The sequence below is a fragment of the Frankliniella occidentalis genome, unplaced genomic scaffold (assembly GCF_000697945.3).
Source record: "Frankliniella occidentalis isolate FOCC.00 unplaced genomic scaffold, Focc_3.1 Scaffold15, whole genome shotgun sequence".
Lineage (NCBI taxonomy): Eukaryota > Metazoa > Arthropoda > Insecta > Thysanoptera > Thripidae > Frankliniella > Frankliniella occidentalis.
In genome coordinates, this window is record NW_026267145.1 from 1680144 (window position 1) to 1700349 (window position 20206).

At 49.3% G+C, this 20206-nt stretch overlaps 2 protein-coding genes across 4 annotated transcripts in view; one reads left to right on the plus strand and one right to left on the minus strand.

Moving 5' to 3' along the window:
• The window catches only part of LOC127748832 (uncharacterized), a 57816-nt gene that overhangs the window by 20656 nt on the left and 16954 nt on the right, over nucleotides 1-20206 (minus strand). Inside the window, exon 2 of the mRNA XM_052263940.1 lies at nucleotides 12853-12992. Within this exon, the coding sequence (XP_052119900.1) occupies nucleotides 12853-12992 (140 nt within the window). The remainder of the gene's footprint in view (nucleotides 1-12852; nucleotides 12993-20206) is intronic.
• On the plus strand, nucleotides 6113-9320 carry LOC113211721 (trypsin-1-like). 3 transcript variants are annotated; one of them, XM_052263937.1, is made up of 8 exons: nucleotides 6149-6280; nucleotides 6703-6807; nucleotides 6887-6969; nucleotides 8007-8107; nucleotides 8187-8328; nucleotides 8421-8534; nucleotides 8858-9013; nucleotides 9105-9320. In XM_052263937.1, exons 3-8 carry the CDS (start codon nucleotides 6916-6918, stop codon nucleotides 9258-9260), a joined length of 723 nt encoding a protein of 240 aa, XP_052119897.1. In that variant the 5' UTR covers nucleotides 6149-6280; nucleotides 6703-6807; nucleotides 6887-6915; the 3' UTR covers nucleotides 9261-9320. The 3 variants fall into 3 exon arrangements, with proteins under 3 accessions (XP_026285980.1, XP_026285986.1, XP_052119897.1); XM_026430195.2 differs by lacking the exon at nucleotides 6703-6807 and having other exon boundaries at nucleotides 6113-6280; XM_026430201.2 differs by lacking the exon at nucleotides 6703-6807 and having other exon boundaries at nucleotides 6142-6312.

Consider the following 20206-nt stretch of genomic DNA (forward strand, 5'->3'; position numbering starts at 1 on the left):
GGGGGGGGGGCGTTGGACGTTGAGTAGAAAGGTGTCGTAGCGGCAGGTGCTTGCGCCGCTCGTGCTGCTGCTGCTCGTGCCGCTAGTGCTGGTGCCGCTGCCCGGGCCGACCTGTGCCGCTGCTGTTTGTTTTGAGTTTACGACTTGTGATTAACGGGCCAGCGCTGCCGGGCTGGCCGCGCTGGACTGGGTCTGCGAGCCTTTGCGTGAGAAGGGCGAAGCCAACCGGAGAGACAAGGAGTCTGCAGACCTACTTCATACAGATAATCGAATAAATAAACGTAAATCGCCACTGCGCCACACACTTCGCTCTAGTGTCTCAGAAGGCCTGCTACTGAATGCGTGCACCAGCAATTTGATCCCTTTGATGTGCCCCGGGGCGGGCCAAGGCGGCAGCGCCAAGGAAGGCGGGGGCGGGGCGAAGGCTTGGTCTCTCCCCCCCGACTCCCAACCCCCTTTTCCCTTCATGCCTTCCCGCTTGCTCGACTTAACGCCAATCTAGCCGACAAAGGCCGTGAACAGCGCGACTTGGCATGAATTTAACATTGGCTGCCAGCAGCGCTCTCTATTGACGGAAAGTCGTAATGAAGGTGGGAATAGTTGAAGACCAATTAGGGCCGCCCTCTGGCTCTCCCACGCCCTATCGCTGAAAGATTGACCAGCACTTGGACTCGATCCAGCCGCTTACCTTTTACACCAGGGGAAAATTATAGCCAAAGAGTCAAGGGATTTCCGTCTGCCTAAATGAGCGAAATGACCAACCGGATTGCATATTAATTTCTCTTTCCCCCTCTGTAACACGACCACCATACTCTAGGTTGGAAACTGGAAAAACTGATTCAAAGTCACGGCAAAGTGAAGATTGAAATTCAAGGCGCGTGCGAGAGCCGAGACAGATAATGTTGATGCAATTAAAGGGTCTAAGGGGCAGTAAACGACTCGTTAGACAAGCAGACACTCCCCCGCCTTCCTTATGTCTTCCGCCCTCTCTTCTCTCTGCATCCTTCTCTCTTTTCCTCTCGTTCGCTTTGCCGTCGCTGTGCTGCACTTGATTCCGTATTAGCAGCACGGAGAGACAAACAACCTCCCAGCCCACTCTATTCTGCGCGAAGGAGGTAGTGGAAATAGTTTGCTAACTGTGACGACTGTGTGACCTCTCATGAACGGCTCATCTACGTCTCGTTTAGAAAACAATACGTTTTGATTACGACCAACATCCAGTCCATAATAATGCCGTCATAACTAGAACTAACGGACTAACAGTGTCATAGAAAACCAATAACAAAGAAACAACGTAAAAGATGAATGTTGTTTATTTGTTATTGGTTTTCGATGACACTGTTAGTCCGCTAGTTCTACTTAGCCGTGGTAACGGATATTCAGTGGCCAAAAGTTCGTTGCTAAAACAAAGCACATCGCTGCAGGACCCTAGTAGTGGTTTTGCTTTCAGAACTAATGCGTTAGCTCGAGCACCGAACATTTTTTTCTGGCAACTTAAGGGGATGATTATCCTCTAGACTGCATTTTTGGGGCCTTTTTGATTATTATCTGTTCAGAAAACTGTGAGGTATTTCATAAATCAGTTTACGGTATTAGGTAATTATGATAGTGATGTTATTAGGTAATTATGATAGTGATGTTAATAGTGAGTGGGTAAACTCGTACTGTTTTATGTACCAAGTGCTTTCCCCTAAACTGAATACGCAAGCCAAATTAATGCGTTATGGTATATCAACAACGACCCACACTCAAAATGGGAGAGGGAAATTTTGTATGCAGCGAGGATGCGTTCTAAAGTATATCTCAATCAGATGCAAAAAAGCTTGACACAAAAAAGTCATTTGTACTTATGCTGGCTAGGCACACATTGTAACCATTCTGATACAAATGTCACCTATTAGTGATGTGCTCAAGAACGCATCCTCGCAGGGTTCAAAAATGGCCATTCCCATTTAGAGTGCAGGTTGAGCGCCGCCGCCTCGCACTGCACAGACACGTGGCGCGGGCCACAGTCTAGGCTGCTCGTTAGGAAGCAGCGTTTTGACAAGGGTTAATGAGGTCGCTACGTGAAGGGATGTCCTGCAGTTGCAGCAGCGGCCGCCCCTTTTTTGCTAACGAGATAGGTTTTTTGTTTTGTTTTCGGAGCGCTCCACACGTATGAGGAACGCAGTGGTTTAATTACGGAGAGTTTAATGGTCACGAGCGGCGGGGAAGGGCTCGGGTCACGGGCACGTTTAGCATTGGCGCGAGAGGATAGGGAATGGAGCAGGCGCAAACCAATCCGCAAGAGTGCGTGTTGCACCATGAACGCATCGTGGATGGACATCGGCCGAAAAGTCAAATTTACAGTATAGGGCGCGGACTAATTGGACAAATCCCCCAAGACCAGAAGGAATACTGTCCACCTTCCTCGTTATTGTTTTTTCTAGGTCCATTGTTCAAATTTTACATAGCACTTTGTTCTTTGTTAGATTGGTACACACTGGAAGAACAAATGTGTTAAATCCCACCATTCAAAGGCACTACTTTTTACAGGGGCACTAAACTCAGAATTTGGTTGGGTGCCCCAGGAAAGGCACGACTTAGCCCCTTTGTTTTTCCAGTGTAAATGATCCGATTTGTTTTTATTAGGAAGCACTGTTTTGTAGTAATCGGGCAGCACTAGTCTATGTCATGCGAAAGAAATTGGTTTAGTATTACAAAGCAGCGTTCTGTCAGCTACAAACCCAGTTCTTCGTAAGACGGTGCTTCTACTCTCTTCGAGGCTTAAGAAGAAAACTCTTTATAATACAAGGCAAAGCTATGAAGACTTTTCAGTGTCTTTTTGCGGCGCCGAGAAGATAGGCAACCCATCTTTATAACCGAATTGGATAGCGAATGATCCAAAAATAGTACTGGAGTCTTAAGGACAACATGTACTACCATGACTTTGTTTTACTATTAACTTAACGATGACTTCAGGTAAATGTTCATTCATTAGGTGATATCAGTTTGCTGCACGACATACGACATAGATTCGAAGAGCCATTAGTGCGTCAAGGCAGGCGAAGGGGCCCTAGGGGCCGGCCTGGGCCTGATAGCTAGAGTCTGCAAGTGATGGCAGAACATTTCCGCGAGGATAGGGCGATGCTTTTCCCATATTTATTTTTGTAAACGGCTCGATTCTATCATGTTAGAGTATCCGTTTATCGAGGGAGTGGCCTCTCCGCAGGCAGGGCGCGTGGCGTCGCGTGCCCCAGAGAAGGGCAGAAGTCATTTCTCCATCATTCCGCACGATGGACCATGACAACCATTCCAGACCAGAGCGGGCAGAGGGTTCAACGAGAGGTTCGTGGAGGGGGAGGGAGATTATTATGAAGAGCACAGAGCTGGCGGGGGTCTGCATTGCAAGCGCATGGCAGACATCCCCTAGTCCACCACACATGCCATGCCCCCCCCCCCCCCCCCCCTTTCCTCTCACTGAATTTGTTAACAGTCTTAAAAATACACTGGACAAAGGAAGGGCTTGAGTCGCACGTTTCCGGGGGTATTAGAATATTTGAGTTTAAGTTGAATGTCTTTGAAAGTCATTGAAAAGCCCTCAAGTTGCTAAAACTTAGTTTCTTTGGGATAGTTGAGGCCCTTACAAAAAGGCAATAAACGCTGACTCAGAGGTGCAACTTGGCTTTCGTTTTCTACTGTGTTCCATGATTTTCTTGTGTTTGTACTCAATCGAAAGACGGGATAAGGCAGGCAGGTTCATCTTATAAATAATTAAGTTTATATTTTGTTCCTGCTACTGGTTACTGTCATGAAGCATGTAGTCTTATTTTACCTACCTCGGCCCAAAAACTCCGTTACTGAGGCTCAAAAATTACATACAAAGGAAAGGCCAATTATTACGCATCAAAAACATGAAGTCGTAATATTTTACGTCAATTTGTAACACTGGTGAACCAAGTGCGCATACTTTAAACTCCAACGTGTGCAAGTTATAATGTTGCACATTACATTACATGGTATTTAACTCAAGTTGTACACTTGCGTGGTGTGCACATTTTAGACATTTGCTATAAACGTTTAAATTCTGCACACTTAGACGCACACAGTTCTATGTTATGAATAGGAACCACATGGTGTGCAGCTGCAATAATTTTCGGAAGTGTCGAAAGTTGAAACGCCAATTCTGACGTTTAACCTAGCTAGACACCACAATCTGTTGGGAAAAGTCACACCTCCACTTAAACATCAATTAACGTGCAACATTAAACACGTTTTACCAGTGAACTTTAAGGTGTTTTTTTTGCTGAAATTAACCCTTCTAATACCGACGAATATTTCACACAATGCGGCCACTAGGGAGAAAAGAGAAGGACCACGCGGCCTGTGGTCTGAACTGGTCGAATCAAAAAGCCGTCGCGTGGATAGGCAGGCGAGCAGCGCTAGATCCTCACGCGCACTCTGGTCCATTTCACGCTGGCTAGGTGCTCCGGTGGCCACACACAGGACGGGGGTCCCGCTGCTTGAGGCTCCACCACCATGCCGCCAATACGGGGAATCACTCGACTCAGCGGCAGGCAGGCATCCTGGGGGTCCGAGCACCCTGCCCCGGCAGTGCCCCCTCCACCTCGTTCGAAAACCACTTCTTTCCTCCTCATCCCCGTCCCCCGCGGCCCGCGAAGCCCAAAGCCGAGCAGCCCTCTCCACGGGCCCCACTCTTCCCTCCTGCCCACCGCCCGTAAGCCGTCTACGCTGTGCAAGGCTACAGCAGTGGTAGTTGTCCGCACTGCTCTCCTGGAAATAGCATGGTTATCGTTTCTAGTCGTGCAGAAAAATCGGATATCAGGCCCGCTATTCCTACCCTCCTCCCCCTACCCCTTCACCCTCACCCAGGGCTTGTTCTCGACCGCTAGCCTGATATTGTGTGACGCGGGATTCGTTTCCGGTCCAGAAAGTAATGAGGGTCCGATGCGGGTCACGCTTTCCCCGAGGAATACGTAAAGGTTGGGGTTGGGGACGAGGGGCGGGAACGGCCAAACACAGCGTCAACTCTAGAAACCTAAGTGTGTACTTAAATGCGGTATCTCCTGCATACCTACCGGGTGATTAGGAGAAGACGCAGGTGCAGGCGGGTTTGCCTACCCGCTCTACCCGTAAGTCGCAATAGCCCATTAGGTAGGCAAACCCGCTCGCACCTTGCGTCTTCTCTGAATCACCCGATACATGTATACAGGAGGTCCTGTGCACTTGGAAAGTATGCAGGAGGTAGTGTGTTCTTAGTGAAGTACCGCATTCAAGTACACACTTGGGTTTCCAGGGAATCATTAGGAAAACAATACACAGAATACAAAGAGAACAAACTTTGGGCGGTAAATTTTGCCACGAGAAACGTTTGAATTCGTTCAGAGGGTAACTATATTTTTGCAAATCATAAAACGGGACGCGCCCATCGATAAAGCCACACGACCATGGTGTTGTACGCCAAGTAGTGTACTCGGCAGAGCAAAGCTAAGCAAGCAAGAAAGGTGAACCCAGCGTCTTGGAAAATACGCGTTGTTTTGAAAAAAAAAATGCATTATTAGAACCTTCTACAGGAGTTATAATGAAGTAGTTGCCATAGCAGCACACAGCTAAAAAATATAATCAAATAACCGCAAAAAACCCGTTTGCGCAGTCGTCTCAGAGCGATACTGCATCAGGCTCGCGTGTACATCATTTAAAGCCACGCTAGTGCGCGTCACTATAATAATCTGCCAAAAATCACAGCCAGGGACAGTACTGTATCGAAAAAACGGAAACGATTCAAATCAATGAAACTCAATGGAGTAACAGCGCTCGGGCATAGTCAGCACATGGGGATAACCGCTTACCTCTTGCGACCGTTTGGAAAACCACATATATCCGGCAACCGTTAAGGGAACCGCTTAAAGAAAACTCAGCATGTGAATAAAATCTATGCGCCCGGATAAAGCCTACACAATACACATCAGTTCATAGATATTGACGGACGCACGTTTATTAATTATGCCCATAAATTTACCGTGTTGCTACAGCGGATATCGTATATTGCAGCATATTGGCAATTTTCCAATCGAAAGCTCGCACAACATGCGACCATGAACGTGATGCCCGGTCCAGCACTCAGTTTGATGTGTGATGGTGATAGCCTGCGCTCGCTCGCCACAGGCCACTCGTCCAGCGACCATCACGCCGACGAGATGTTTTCCCCGCTACGCCATGCTGCCCGCCCTGGCCAGCCGCGCGCTGCTTCTCTTCCTGTTGCCTAACGTTGTCCCCGCCGGTGCGTTCAGCAGTCACTCAACTTTGAACCGGGTGAATCACTACACCTCAAAATTGGGGGTTTGCCCTCCCGTCACCAGCAAGAGTGTGTGCATACCCGTGGTGATGATCTTTATATTATATGGGTTGTACCGCACGCGCCTGTTTGTGGAAATAAGTTTATGGAAATTAATAATTAACTAAGCGTACTTGAAACAATAATATAGATAGCAACCCTATCTTATCGAGACTCGTTTGTGAATTTGAGACCAAAATGATTGCCTCCAGAAAGTTGTGTTGATGGTCAGAAAGTTGCAGTTTTAAGTGTAGAACTCTTTATTCTTGCACCTCAAACTGACATCTTTAGCGGAGCCCGATTTGCAGAGCAAACAAATCTGTTGCACGTTAGGTCGGAATTTAAGTTCTTATTATGATTCTGCTTAGTGGCCGAACCTAGCCCACAGCGCCGAGTACAGTACAGGTGGCCTTGAAACTTTTGGGAGTCGAATTGCTTTCCACTGACGTCGCTGACATTGGCACGCAAGCTTGGTGCGCGAGGTCATCCAAGGGTTTGAATTGCAGTATTGTTTAAGCCACATTGAAAGTATTTGTTTTTATGCGTTTACAGGTGGGCGACCTATAGATGGCGGATCTAACATGGAACGGATTGTTGGCGGTACAAATGCGGACATTAAAGACTTTGCACATCAGGTATTACTTAACCACTGTAGTCTTTGGTGCATTGTGACTACCCACGCATTTTATGACAGTAATTAAACGGTTTTTTACTGGAACGCTAGATATTGTTGCACAAAAATGTGTGAAAAATTGTCGTATTTTAAAAAGTAAACAATAATTGCATAATACTTTAAATTTTAAAAGACCAAGAACATTACACGGTAAAAGAAGTTTTTTTGTGTTTCAAGACCAGGCTGTTAAAAAAAGTGCTGCAAAATTATAACGAAAATGTGATTAATTTTGTGTGCAGCACATTCTGTTTTTTTACAGGCATCACTGTAAGGAAACAGTGTTACTCAAAATCTCGGAAACAAAGTTTCCGACCGAAAGCAACTACTTTTGTTTTCATCCTGTAAAAAAAAAGTTGTACTCAAACGCGTGTTCTGTTCTGTTTTGAAACGAAATTTGTTGCTAACAAAATTAACTTCTCTTTTCTTGTAAATGTACAGCAAAGTAGTACGAAGTAGTTTTTGTTGTGGGCCATATGGGCCGAATATCACAAGTTTCGAGAGTGTTCAAATGAAGACAACATTTCTGTTATATAACAGAAGTGTCAATCCCGCAGTATGTCGTCTGGTGACAGTTATTTTTAACAGTGCAGGTCTTGAATACGAGAAACTATTTTTACCGTGTACTGTGTAGCCTGATACAAGTGCAAATGCTCCGAGGGGGAAATCACTTGGGTTCGCAGCGTACGGGCTATTTCGTGGTATTTCTCCCGCCATTTCGGTTATTTCTCGCCCATTTCGGATTATTTCAAGGCTATTTCGCGGTATTTCGGAGTATTTCGGGGTTATTTCACGACGATTTCACCGACTATTTCGCATCTGTTTCGGGTCTATTTCGCTTTCATTTCACTTCACTTTGCAACCGTAGGTCTCCAGGGGAATGTGTACGAACTATTTCGCATGTGATTTCCCCCTCGAAATGCTCTTGTATGTACCAAGGACATTTTCTGACTGCTTAATATTTGGTTAACAAAGTAATCCGCAGTGACGAACTGTCTGCAGTTGTCCCTGGAGGTCATGTTCATGCACTCGTGCGGCGCCTCGGTCATCAGTGAAACCTTCGCGCTCACGGCCGCCCACTGCGTCTTCGGAATGCCCAGGCAGTATGACAACTAACTTTTCACCTATTTCCCCATCACGTGACTACCTTTGAAGCATTCTAACTCGTGTCTTTGCCTGGAGACCTCCGTGGTTTGTCCGACTGCGCGCTGGTTCAACTTCTGGATTCCTTGGCATCGGCGGCGAAATGCACGCCATTGACTACGTCGAACCGCACGCAAGCTTCAACAAAACAACGACCGACTTTGACATCGGTCTGATAAAAGTATGACCATAAGTCATCCCCATGGTGCGTGCTCCGGTGGGTTCGATCCCACAGAGAGAGGCAGCAATTTATCTAGCTCTCTGTGTCGACAGGTGAAGCGCCCGTTTACGTTTTCCAGTCGGATATCTCCAATCAAGGTGGTCGATGAGAGGCACTACGTCAAAGTCGGGTCCATCGCCACTGTATCTGGATGGGGAATGACAAGTGTATGGCACCACCTTAAACAGTGTCAAAAATACCCTCGTAAATTTACAACATATTTCATATTTACGAATGACAGAAAATGCTGTAAATTTATGACAGCCCATTCTTTCCCGTCGACGAATTTCAAGCCAATATACCTAAGGCTTGTAATTGTACAATTTTATATTGTAATTTTACAACAAACATAATGGAAAATTTTCCCTGTAACCCTTGCAAGAATTTCTCTACTGAATACTCTTTGAAGATATTTTTCAGAGTATATAAGTTCGAGTACTTCAGAAGATTTCTAAAATATGGAATTGGAAATGCGTTTATGATTGTCCAGGAAAGAGCACTCTTTACGCCGTGGACGCTGCACTCGGTCGACATCCCCGTGGTGGACAGAAGCGCCTGCAACCACAACTATACGGCACACGGGGCAAAGATATCAGAGCGCATGATATGCGCAGGCGGCACCGGAGACGGCAAGGATTCATGTCAGGTTAGGAGTTTTTAGTGTTTCCAAATTATACAACAAACATGTTGTAAATCAGGAACATAAACGTTAACAGTGTGTTCGGGTTCTCTTACAGGGCGACTCGGGTGGCCCGCTCATCTCCCAGGACCGGCAGCTCATCGGGGTTGTGTCGTGGGGCTACGGCTGTGCTCGAGCGGGCTTCCCCGGGATCTACACCAATGTAGCGCATCCAGACATACGAAGGTTCATTCGAGAGGCAGCCGGAGTATGACAGTTCACACGGTGTGGGTACGAACCCACATACATAATAATGAAATGGCACTTGAATCAACGTATACTTGTTTTTTTCACAATAAATCGCCATGGACATTTTTTGTACGTAGACTAGATGTGTCTTTGTGTACATTTAAATCAAATACAAATTTGTATCTAGGTTACATACAAAAAAATGCATTTGTAACTAGCCTAGGTAAAACTTGTACCTCACTCACCTCCCTACAATACAAATTTGTATCTGATGAAGGTGCGCAAAGACACATCTGACCAAGGCTGCACTGGAAACGCAAGTGTATGAATGTCGCACACTTGCAGGTGTGTGAACATTTATTCGTACACTTATGGGGATCAACGTGTGAATTTTCTTGGAAAGATTCACACGTTTACTTCCCTACATTCATACACTTGCGTTTCCAGTGTACTGTTTAAAAAGCGTCAGTGTTAGTGATTCATCACGCAACAAAAGTAACTGCACTAGTAACTACAGCACGCACTAAATATGAATGTAGTTTTGTCATACATTTTTACATGAAATGATATGCATACGGACGGATTTATTGACCAAATATGGAGCAAAACTTCCTGCAGGCAATGCCTTTCCCACGAGTAGCTCCTCTGTTAAACACTCCCTTGGGTTACACGTCTTTTGCTAAAAATCGCATAATTTTATAGGAGTTTGACTAAAAACGCGTGTTTGAACTAAAAACTATACTTGCTGTGGCTGTTGTATGTAGATCCAGAGACTATTTAACAAGCCTGATATACACACCAAAGACAAAGCAGTGGGTAGGTACACAACAACTCGAGCCCTACTTTCATTATATTTTAGAGTGTTTAACGCCCCTGGTGTTGCCTTTACTGTTATCGCGGCCGACCGGCTGAGACCGCACCGTTGTTTGCTCGGGAGCCTCGGGACCCTGGCCAGGCCCCGGCCAGGCCCCGGCCAGGCCACAAGGACGCCGGGCACGACAAGCAAGCCCCGCTGCCGCAGCCCCGTCCCGTCCCACACACGTACAGCTAGTCCCGACCGTATCTCGCCGTGAATTTAAAAGCCATGCCGGGCCACTGGTGGTGCGAAAACCTAACAAGAAGCAGCCAAGGCCCTCTGCATACCCGCATTTTTCACCCTCTCCCTGGGCATAAATGTTGCAGCCGCGACCCAACCTCGCGGCTTTACGATTGTGTCAGTGCGCTGCGGAGGTAAAGAGGAGCGGAACGGGTGATACCCGCGACCACCGCGGAGCGCAGAGCGTTATTCCGGGAGGAAGGCTGCGGGGCGTGGAACTCGCTTATCCCCAACGCAGGGCAAGCAGCCAACCTACACCCCTGCATCTCCTTCCTAAAAAAAATCTTGAGGAAAATACGGAATTCCATTAAAGCTGGATTAATTTTACAGCTCTGGTAGAGTATTTTTCGTGGGGCGGGACGGGTTTTACGTTTTAAAACCTGGCCCGCGCGCGCGCTGGGCTGGAGGCGGGTCGGGGGCGGGCCGGGGGCGTGCCGCAGGCGCGCTGGAGGCGTGCCGTGGACGGGGTGGGGACTTCCTGCGTGTCCTATCTGCCGGAGCCTTACCAGACGCCGAGGCGTCGTTGGCCGTCGTTTTAGGGGCTCTTCAACGCCTCGGGCAAACACAGAGACGGGCGTGAGGAGGGGCGGGGGGGAGGAGGGGAACCTTAGGCCCCGCGCCTGCGCTCGCCTGCGCTGGAGGAGTCCGCCGAGGCCCTGCCGCTGGAGCCGCTGGAGGGCTGCTGCCGGAGGGATGATGGAGTTTGTCGAGCACAATGGAGGGCGGGCGGGCCGCGGGCGGCGCGGGGAGCAGTAAGACTCCGGCGCACTCGGGGACAATCAGCGCGACCGACACGGGGAGGAGCGGCGGGGCGGCGGGGCGGCGCGCGCGCGGACAGGTACAGAGGTGGTTATCAACACGACCGGGTGCGTTATAGGTTGATTAAGGCGCGAGACCTCCGCCCGGCAAGGCCTCCCTCTCGCAGAGCCGCGGTACCGGTGAGCAGTGCTGGGGGGCGAGGCCGGCGCGGGGCCCCAACAACAACTTCGCACCGCAAACAAATAACCATGCAGCAGCCACGGCCTATCGCTGCATCATTTACCCAGCGGCCGGAACAGCAATTCACCAGAGATCATTGCGATGGCTGTCGGCGCGCCCGGACCACCGCAGAGCAGGCCGCAGAGACTGCTGGGGAACTTGGCATCGGGCAGACAAAAGGTTCCATATCTGTCAAGAGTCCCAGCTGGCGGCGGTGGGCGTCAACAGCCGGCAATTAGAGAACAAGTTGTTGGAAACTGTAAGAGATGCGCGCGAGGCACGCCAAACCCACAACACGATCTGAAAGAAATGAGACAAAGCGGCGCGCTCCATTGAATATAAAAGGCGACAAAAGAGACTGGTATAAAGCAGAAGACGGAAAAGAACACCAAAGCGTAACTTACTGAGGCTTAGTAAACGAACCTCGCACTTGACCAGTTGGCGGCAGAAAAGTCAATCTTTACGGTTGTCGCTATTTAAAAAAAAGAGAAATAAGAAAACACGCTTGACTCACGTGATTCTCTTGTTGCCGCATTAAAAGATGTGGCGTAGGAGGCAGAAATCAGGCAGCACACAAGAAGTCAAAAATAAGGGGGGGGGGGGTAGGAGTGGGAGCGATAGAAGGGCGCGTGATTTTCAATCCAACTCGCTCACTCCGGAAGTCTAATCTCTGATGAGGCCATCGTGGTGAATGCTTCTGATGCCGCGCCCTCTCCCGCCCCGCGCAGCACCGCGCCTCCAGTCAGAGAGCGCACCTCGAGATAAAAGTTTTAATCATAGGAGTTCCAAATACGCGGCGTGGCGCGGCCCGATATTGTAGTCGTAGGCCGCGCAGCGTTGAGATTGGTATTAAGAGGGCATTTGGAAGAGCACGATAAGGCGGTGTAATTCCGCGTATAGCTAATCCGAGGCGGACGGAACATCTGCCATTCGCCGTTCTCAAAGTTTTCCGTCTCTCTCTCTCTCTCTCTCTCTCTCTCTCTCTCTCTCTCTCCCTCATCTTCCCTCCCATCCATTCCCTCCTCCACGGAAATGACTGTACAAAGGGTTTGTTCAGCGCGCTACCCCCTTCTAGCAATGGGCTGATCCTCTACAAGCGAAACAAAAAACCAACGTTGGAAACCAAAAAAAAAAAAAAAAAAGTTTCTGTAAACGGCTGACCAGAAGACTCTAATCTTTACTAATACACAATTAGACAAACACGAGTTTGTGACATCCACACGCATAATAATGAATGCAAAAGAATGTGCGACATCCAGAACATGCTCTTTTGTGTTTCGACAACTACACCCTTCCCTCCAACAGTTAGAAACTCATTTTCTGTAAAATGACATAGCACACATACGCACACGGGATAATTATTTCTTTACGTGCCACTTTCTACGCATGACACAATGGTCACACGAACTCCTTCGTGTGTGATATTCCGGCTCGCACTGTGAGTCACACACTTGCAGAGCCAGAGCAGGCGCGCCGAGCGGCAGCGCGCCCGTCGAGCCGCGGGTAGGCCGCAGGAGCGCACGGGCGCGGGCGGGTGGCCTACCTCCCGGGCTGGTCCGGCTGAGCTAAGCCCCGCAAGGCGGCGGCGTGGCGCAGAAGTCCTCTGGAATGGCTCCGGGCTGCGGTGCGGCCCCAGCCTCGGCTCCATCCCCGGCTCCAGCTGCGGCCCAGTCCGAATTACACCTGCAACAATAACACGCCTCATTATATGACCCGCCACCTGAGGTCGGCGCGCGCGCGCGCACGCACGGTAGGCTCGGGCCCCGCTGATTTATCCAGACCAGGACCGCTGTAAGCCCAATCGTAACGGCGCACGCAGTAAGTCCAGCAATTGGAGCAATATCAGAACCAACGACGAATTACAGTCTGCTCGAAAACTTTCGAAAGAGTCAAGTGAAAACTTTCCATACACAACAGTTTGAAAAAATAAAACTCAACTTTGAGGACAATTTTGATTGTTTTAATTCTTCAGAATGACATTCGGCTGATATTCTAAATTTATTCAAAACTTGGCACTTATGCTGTTTAATACCTTAAAGCGAAAAGCGATCAGTAGTCCACCAGCTGTTTTGACAATTTTGAATTTTAATTTTATGACATACACCTAGTGGAAAGGCCTCCCTTAAACCTATGGCAGTGTGTGGGAAATACGCCAACCGATATGATTTTCAATACAGTGAGAGCAGTATACCAGTTCCTCTTAGGGATTGTCTAAAAAGTACAGTAGGTCTCGGATTCATTCCATCATTACATGGTGAAAATTGTTCCTTCTGGTCGAAGGACCATCGGAACGATTCAAGGACGCCCCATGCAATTTTCCCTATCCCGTCCTTGAATCCTTCCGATGGTCCTTGGATATCAAGGAAGAGCTTTCACCGTGTGCGGGTGCCTGTGGGACTCACGCCAACCCACAGTACACGCAGACTCTACAGGCGAGATCTGGCCTACCTATCAGGCGCTATTCGACCTTGCTTTTGCACTTGCCGAACTTTCGTAACGGAATATGACGGACGCACTTTCTAGGATAATTCCACCTCAATAGGAGCCATCATTTAAATGAAAGAACGAGTTTATTCATGAGCAAACCAAATAGTTTTTGCTGTGTGTCTTTCGCTTTTTTCACAACAAAACGCAGAGCTCTTTTACACTGTAAAGTAGAATTCGCGGACTAAAGTAGAATTCGCGTGCAACTTCACTCGTTTGCGGCTGGCCGGGCTGCCCTGCCAGTCGCCTTTTGACTTGATTGGCTGCACGTGAGCGCTCTCAGAGTGACAAGCCCAATGTGGGTTTTGCCCGAGGTTCCTGCACCGTTATTTTCGGACGTTCCGTACTCAAGCGCTTATTGCCTCGCCAATGTCCGTCCCCTTCTAGAGGCTAGCAAACAATCTGAGCTCCACTATGCACTCATAAAAATGTTATTGTAATTGTACTTTAGTTAGTGATTAACGATTTAATAATTAAGTACCTAACGTTATGTAAAATTGTCAACGGTATCGTAATTTTACGACAAACCGGATTTCTGGTTTGTGTTTGTCGAGTGTATCAATACAGTCGACTCTCGGTAAAGCGTCACCGCATATAACGTTTCTCCGCGTATAACGTTCTCGAGGAGTTTACAAAAAAATAAATCCCATATAGATACATTCGGATACAACGTTCTCCGCTTTTAACGTTTCGAAACGCTGCAATCGGCCAAAACGCTTTATCGAGAATCGACTGAGGTTTTCTATTTAAGAGGTTTTGTATTCTGCTAATCTAAGTGTGTAGTAGTTTGCCAGTTTCAACTGTAGAACTAAAAGTTTTACAGTTGTAACTGCAGAAATAAAAGTTTGCCAGTTGTAACTGCACAACTCTTCAGTTCGCCAGTTCTAACCGCAGAACTCTTTAGTTCTACACCAACAACTGGCAAACTGTTATGCAATTGGTGCAGACTTTTAGTTTGCCATTTTAAACTGGAAAATTGTTACATACTCGGATTAGCAGAGTACTTAAGAGGTTTTGTATTTTAGAAATTTTGTTGGCTGAGCGATTAGCAAAGCCTATTACGCCGTCTTGTCGAGAAAAAAAAAAAAAACTTTGTCAACAAACAATTACAACCCTGCATCCCAAGTCGTATCTTTGTGTACATTTTTCCACTACTCGACTCAGGTGTCAGCGCCGTAGGCCGAGGTAGATGTATGCCAGGCACGTCACATAGCGTAACAGTGTTTCGTGGAACATCGCGAAGCCTGTTACGCGAGACGTGGTCTGGCGTACATCTACCTTGTGTTTAAGATGTTTTGTGCTTAAGAGGTTTTATATTCAAGAGGTTTTATATTTCTACGATAGGATTGTGACTTCATGAACTGTTCTCTTGAAAATCTTCGTATAAAACCAACAAATATTGCTAACCGATGTTTACAGGAAATACTGGTGTGTACCTGAAATTACCGAAAACAGGGCGTTAGCAATACTCCTTTCCAGGATCCCTTCTGTTGCAGAGAAGGTAGAGCTGCCCGTGGAAGGTAGAGGAAGCGCACTGAGACCATGATGGGGCTGCAAGTGCCCGCACATCCCAGTAGTCCCCTCGGACATCGCCTGGCCGTGCCCGGGGTGCCCGGGTGGCAGCAGCTGCCTGAGCTCAGTTGTTAGTTCCCCGAAGCACTCGCCTGCCACGCAACTTGCGCTGAACCACTCCTTCCTGCACCTGACCTTTCCCGCAAGCAAGTACTTTGAGAGAGGGCGCGGATCACATTTACTCCTGACCCGCTCCGTCTCCACCTCTTCCTGCCTCGATGTCGTCCTCCGCACCCGTCCGTTTCGCCGGAAAGATGAAGTAGTTCCACGTCGTGAGCTCGACCCGCCGCGCCTGCCGCACTTCCACCCAACAGTTGAGTGCAAAACAAAAGACTAGGCCGAAACAGTGACGTTTTTAACGGGCCTCGCGTCTTGCCATCCCCAAGTTGTTGCATTAAACACCCCTGCCGCCCCCTCCCCTCCGGCAGGTATTGTGCCTTGCACAAGACCGTGCTCGGGCGGATACTGTGACGGCGCCGGGGTGAAAAGGTGGGCCGGGTGGGTAGCCTCGCCTCCTCGAGTCCTGGAAAACAGTCCTGGAGGATAGGCAGACTCCCAGGCGGGCGGGCGGGCAGGCAGGCAGGCGGGCGGGCGTACCGGGCCGGCCAAGCCGCGCGGCAGGCCATTCACGAAGCGAATGGACGAAGTTTGGCGACCCTGGAACGGCCACATATTCTCCACAAGGACCTCCCTCCTCCGCCCGCACGGCGACGCAGGGCGCAGCATGCGTGGGTCATTCTGTTTCAAATTTGAAACAACGCGCGGCAAGGTCAGCGCGGCGTGACGTCACAGTGTATTCCCCGCCGCCCTCATTCCCCGCACCATCATTGCTGAACTCGATAGAAGAGAGGAAAGGGGAAGTGAAGTAGGAGGGAAGGGGGGCTCCACCGGCTCCACATGGCTTTCAACCTCTCTCGCACTTTGCGGTGGCAGGAGGGCGTATACACGGTAAAAGAAAAAGAAATTTCAAATATTTCTAAAGCCCAGTTTTAAGACAGTACTTCCACGGTCTTTCATCCTATAGTTGACAGCAATAAAATGTTACATTTTTGATGGTGGAAGGTTTTGGTTTTGTTGACACAGGGGTCGCTTCGACGGAAACATTTCATTAGGTGACTGGCGGCCAGGTGTGGAGCCGGTGTGCAGGCCGGGCCGGGCAGAGCGGGGGCTGAGCGGCCTGAAGCCCCGGCACAGCCCGGCAGCCACACTAATTGCTGTTCAAGTAGCGGGGCCAGTGGAGGTACGGCTGCCGGCCTCGCCCGGCCCCGCCCCGCCCCGCTCAGCGCGGACCGCAGCGCCGACCTCTGCCCCGCCCGGACCCGCCCCTCCCTTTAGGAAATTAAATAGCCGTGCTGTCCAAAAGGCTGTCCACACCTGGACCGGTCCATTGCTCTTGAAGGGGAGGTGGGCGGAGCGGGCGCTCGACAGCGTCCATCCCCCAGTCAGCCTCTGTCTCTCGCACACGTTAGCTGCTCTCTCGTGTTCTCTATGGAGAGGCGGAAAGGGGGGAGGGGGGGGGGGGCAGTGGGACTTACGCGAACTCGATAGCAATGACAAGTGAGGTCCTAAGCCCAGGGGGTCTTCGTACCGCGGGGCAAACGACGAGGAAAGAGAGCCCTGGTTCGAACCATAACACCGGTAATCTGTAATCTGTAACAAACCTAACGCCGACACAACACTGTGAGACATTGTTGAACCGGGTGCAGGCAAATTTTACATGGGAGGTGTCATACATTGCACAAGGCGAGGGGTGTGGAACTGGCCAAAAAAGTGTACACATGATTGTGTCTTGACAATCATTGTTTCAGATTGTGTCTGATTGTTTATGATTGTTTCAGATTGTGTACGACTGTGTGTGATTGTCTCTGATTGTGTGTGAATGTTTCTGATTCTGTGTGATTGTCTCTGATTTTGTGTGATTGTTTCTGATTGTATGTGACACTGTGAAAAAAGTAGGTAGATTTACAGGAAAATTTTCATTGACGCAAGTTGTAAAATTACAATTTGTAATCGTAAAAATACATGCAGTATGTATCGACTTCAAATCTCTCGGCGAGTAAAAAATGTGTTGTCGTAAATTTACAGATTAAATTATAATTCGAGTTTACAAAATTTTTGTACATTTACGGCGACATTTTTCACAGTAGATTGTCTCTGATTGTTTCAGATTTTTGGATAAATAAAGTGACATATTTTGGAAAATTGTGTCAGATTGTGACTTGATTGTGTGATTGTGTCGTGATTGTGTGTGATTGTTTCGGATTGTGTGCGAGGTCAGAGAAATCTCACTCATCCAGATTAGGATACGGTGCATATGACTCAAATAGGGTGAGCCTTGCTCTGATTGAGCGGATCAAAATTGTCTCACTCATATCGAGCAAACACCTCACTCAATGGTTTTCAGTGTACTATTGGATAACGCGTGCTGGCAACATCACGCAACCTCCCCTGCCCACACATTTTCTTTCTGCCCCTCGCCGATAAGCCCCCCCCCCCACCCCCCACAATTCCCTCATCCCTCCGATTTTCCTCGCGGATTATTCCTTATTGTGAACATCCACCGCCGTGCTGTTTTCGACAGCGTTGCGTCGCTCCCCCGCGCCACCATCTCAATCCCTGGCTGGCGTGACGTGTGTGTCGTTGAATATGCTGCACACCCTGGTCACGCGCCGCGCGGAGACGGGGGCCCGGAGGGAGGGGGAGGCAGGGGATTGAGAAGAGAGAACGGGGGGGGGGAGGGGGATAGTGACGCGGCCAGAGGCACGCAGACCAGAGACAAGCGAGCGGCTAATTCCGTCCCGCGCTAACTCGATCACCAAGCAGCCGTGTGGCGCCACCCTCACCCGTACAACACCAACACCCCGCCGCCACGACCACCAACAGGGCCACCAGGACCAACAGATCCAGCAGCTCCAACGACCACCAACAGATCCAACAGGGCCACCTGGACCACCAAGCAGCCGTGTGGCCACCGCCACCCTCACCCGCACAACACCAACGCGCCCGCCCACCACCAGGACCACCACCAGGACCCGCGCCAGGACCCGCGCCAGGACCCGCGCCAGGACCCGCGCCAGGACCCCCGCCAGGACCCCCGCCAGGACCTTAGCGCCAGGACCATAGCGCCAGGACCATAGCGCCAGGACCATAGCGCCAGGACCATAGCGCCAGGACCACCGCCAGGACCACCGCCAGGACCACCGCCAGGACCTTCGCCAGGACACCACACTGTAAAACAACCCTCTTACTGATGCCAATGTTGTAGACTAACAAAAATCTTGTTCGAGAACAATACAAGTTGTTGAAGAACAGCAATGTTTGTTGCAAAATGGCAAATGATATTTCTAAACAACCTTTTGTTGTCCTTAAACAACTTTTTATTTCGTAACTCTAATTTTGTTATTCACGTTATTAGTCCACCTTTTATTTTGAACAGTTCAATAACAGAGCAGCACTACTGACTGGCACAAACTACGAGCACTGCTGTGCACATTAATTTAATGCAGTGCCAACGATAACGCTAGCAAACGATGTGAAATCAACGTGCGTGAAAATGTTCAAAAATTAACTTTTAGATTGTTTTAAATTGTGCACTTTTTATCCATGTTTTGGCATTGTCCGAAAAAGAGCTATTGATATTATGTGGGACATATTCAATGAGTTTTGATTCATAGGTTTCTGGAACTGGTAAAATATTAGACTGTCTATCGGAACAACTGTAAAGAAATCCGATGCATCCCAAAAATTGCGAATCTCGCAGCTCTCTTACATACTCGGTTTACTGCGTTTTACCGAAGCAACCTTATGGGCAAAGTATTGGAAAATATTAACGCCCCTCTTGTTGTGAAGCCTCTTGTTTTTCGTACAGTACGCGTCAACACAGCCTTGCTGGTTATTATACCGAACGATAAGAATAGTCGTAAAAGCACCTCGTGCTCGTGCAACAATCCCCCTTCCCCTTTCTCTTTCCCTCCTCCTCTCTCTCTCTTTCTCTCTCTCTCTCTCTGCAGCTCGTTCCCCCATCCTAAAACACTCCTTAGTGTGCTGACCCGTCAGAAGGCCCTTGTCTGCATCTCCGCCCAGCCTACCATCGCCATCCTGTGCTCCAGCAGCGCGTCGACAAGCTGCCGACACGACCCCGCACACTCGCCTCCAGAGTCGAGTAGACAGGGCCGCGAGGACGCGTGGGAGCGACGCGGAGCCTGGCAGAGCCCCACCTCAACATCGAGAAGCCGATGGGCACCGGACAGAGGCTCGGGCGTCTTAAGGTTGTCAACACGACGATGCTGTCGGGGGCTTTCAACGAGAAGTTACGTGTATCCGTGAAACCACGCGCCGCCCCCTGTGGGTGTGTGTGTGTGTGTGTGTGTGTGTGTGTGGAGGAGGGGATAGCTGTATGGGTCACGCCATGCTCCATCACGACGGAATTTAATAACAACTCGGAATGTGTGTCCGCCGAGCGAGAGTAGCTGCCCCAGCAAGCTCCCTCCCTTCCACTCCTGCTGCAGCATCTTCCCCCGCCTCCTCCTCCTCCTCCCCAACCTCCAGCGCCTCTTCCTGGTCGGAGTCTGCGGGGTGGTCAGTGCGGAGAGCAAGGGGGAGGGGATGAAAATAAAGGATACAATCATGGGAGAGAACACACAAATGTGGAGGGGGGACAAAAAGAGATGGAATGAGAGCGCGAGCCTAGGGAGCGGGAGGGACAGAAAGAGGCACTCTCACCCGGCGTAAATGCGAAATAAAATGAATGAATGAAAAACGGACGCGCTCCCTGCGGGTCGGAAAGAAACAAAGGCCGTGAGGGGCAGAGGGGCTGGTACGGGCGGGGCCGGGACCAGGGC

Bases quoted from the DNA above. Each gene is read 5' to 3' on its own strand.
- LOC113211721 (XM_026430195.2), top strand. From the start codon at position 6,136: ATGGTGATAGCCTGCGCTCGCTCGCCACAGGCCACTCGTCCAGCGACC. The intron at 6,281-6,886 runs GTGCGTTCAGCA...ATGCGTTTACAG, and splicing joins GCCTAACGTTGTCCCCGCCG to GTGGGCGACCTATAGATGGC. The intron at 6,970-8,006 runs GTATTACTTAAC...AACTGTCTGCAG, and splicing joins TTAAAGACTTTGCACATCAG to TTGTCCCTGGAGGTCATGTT.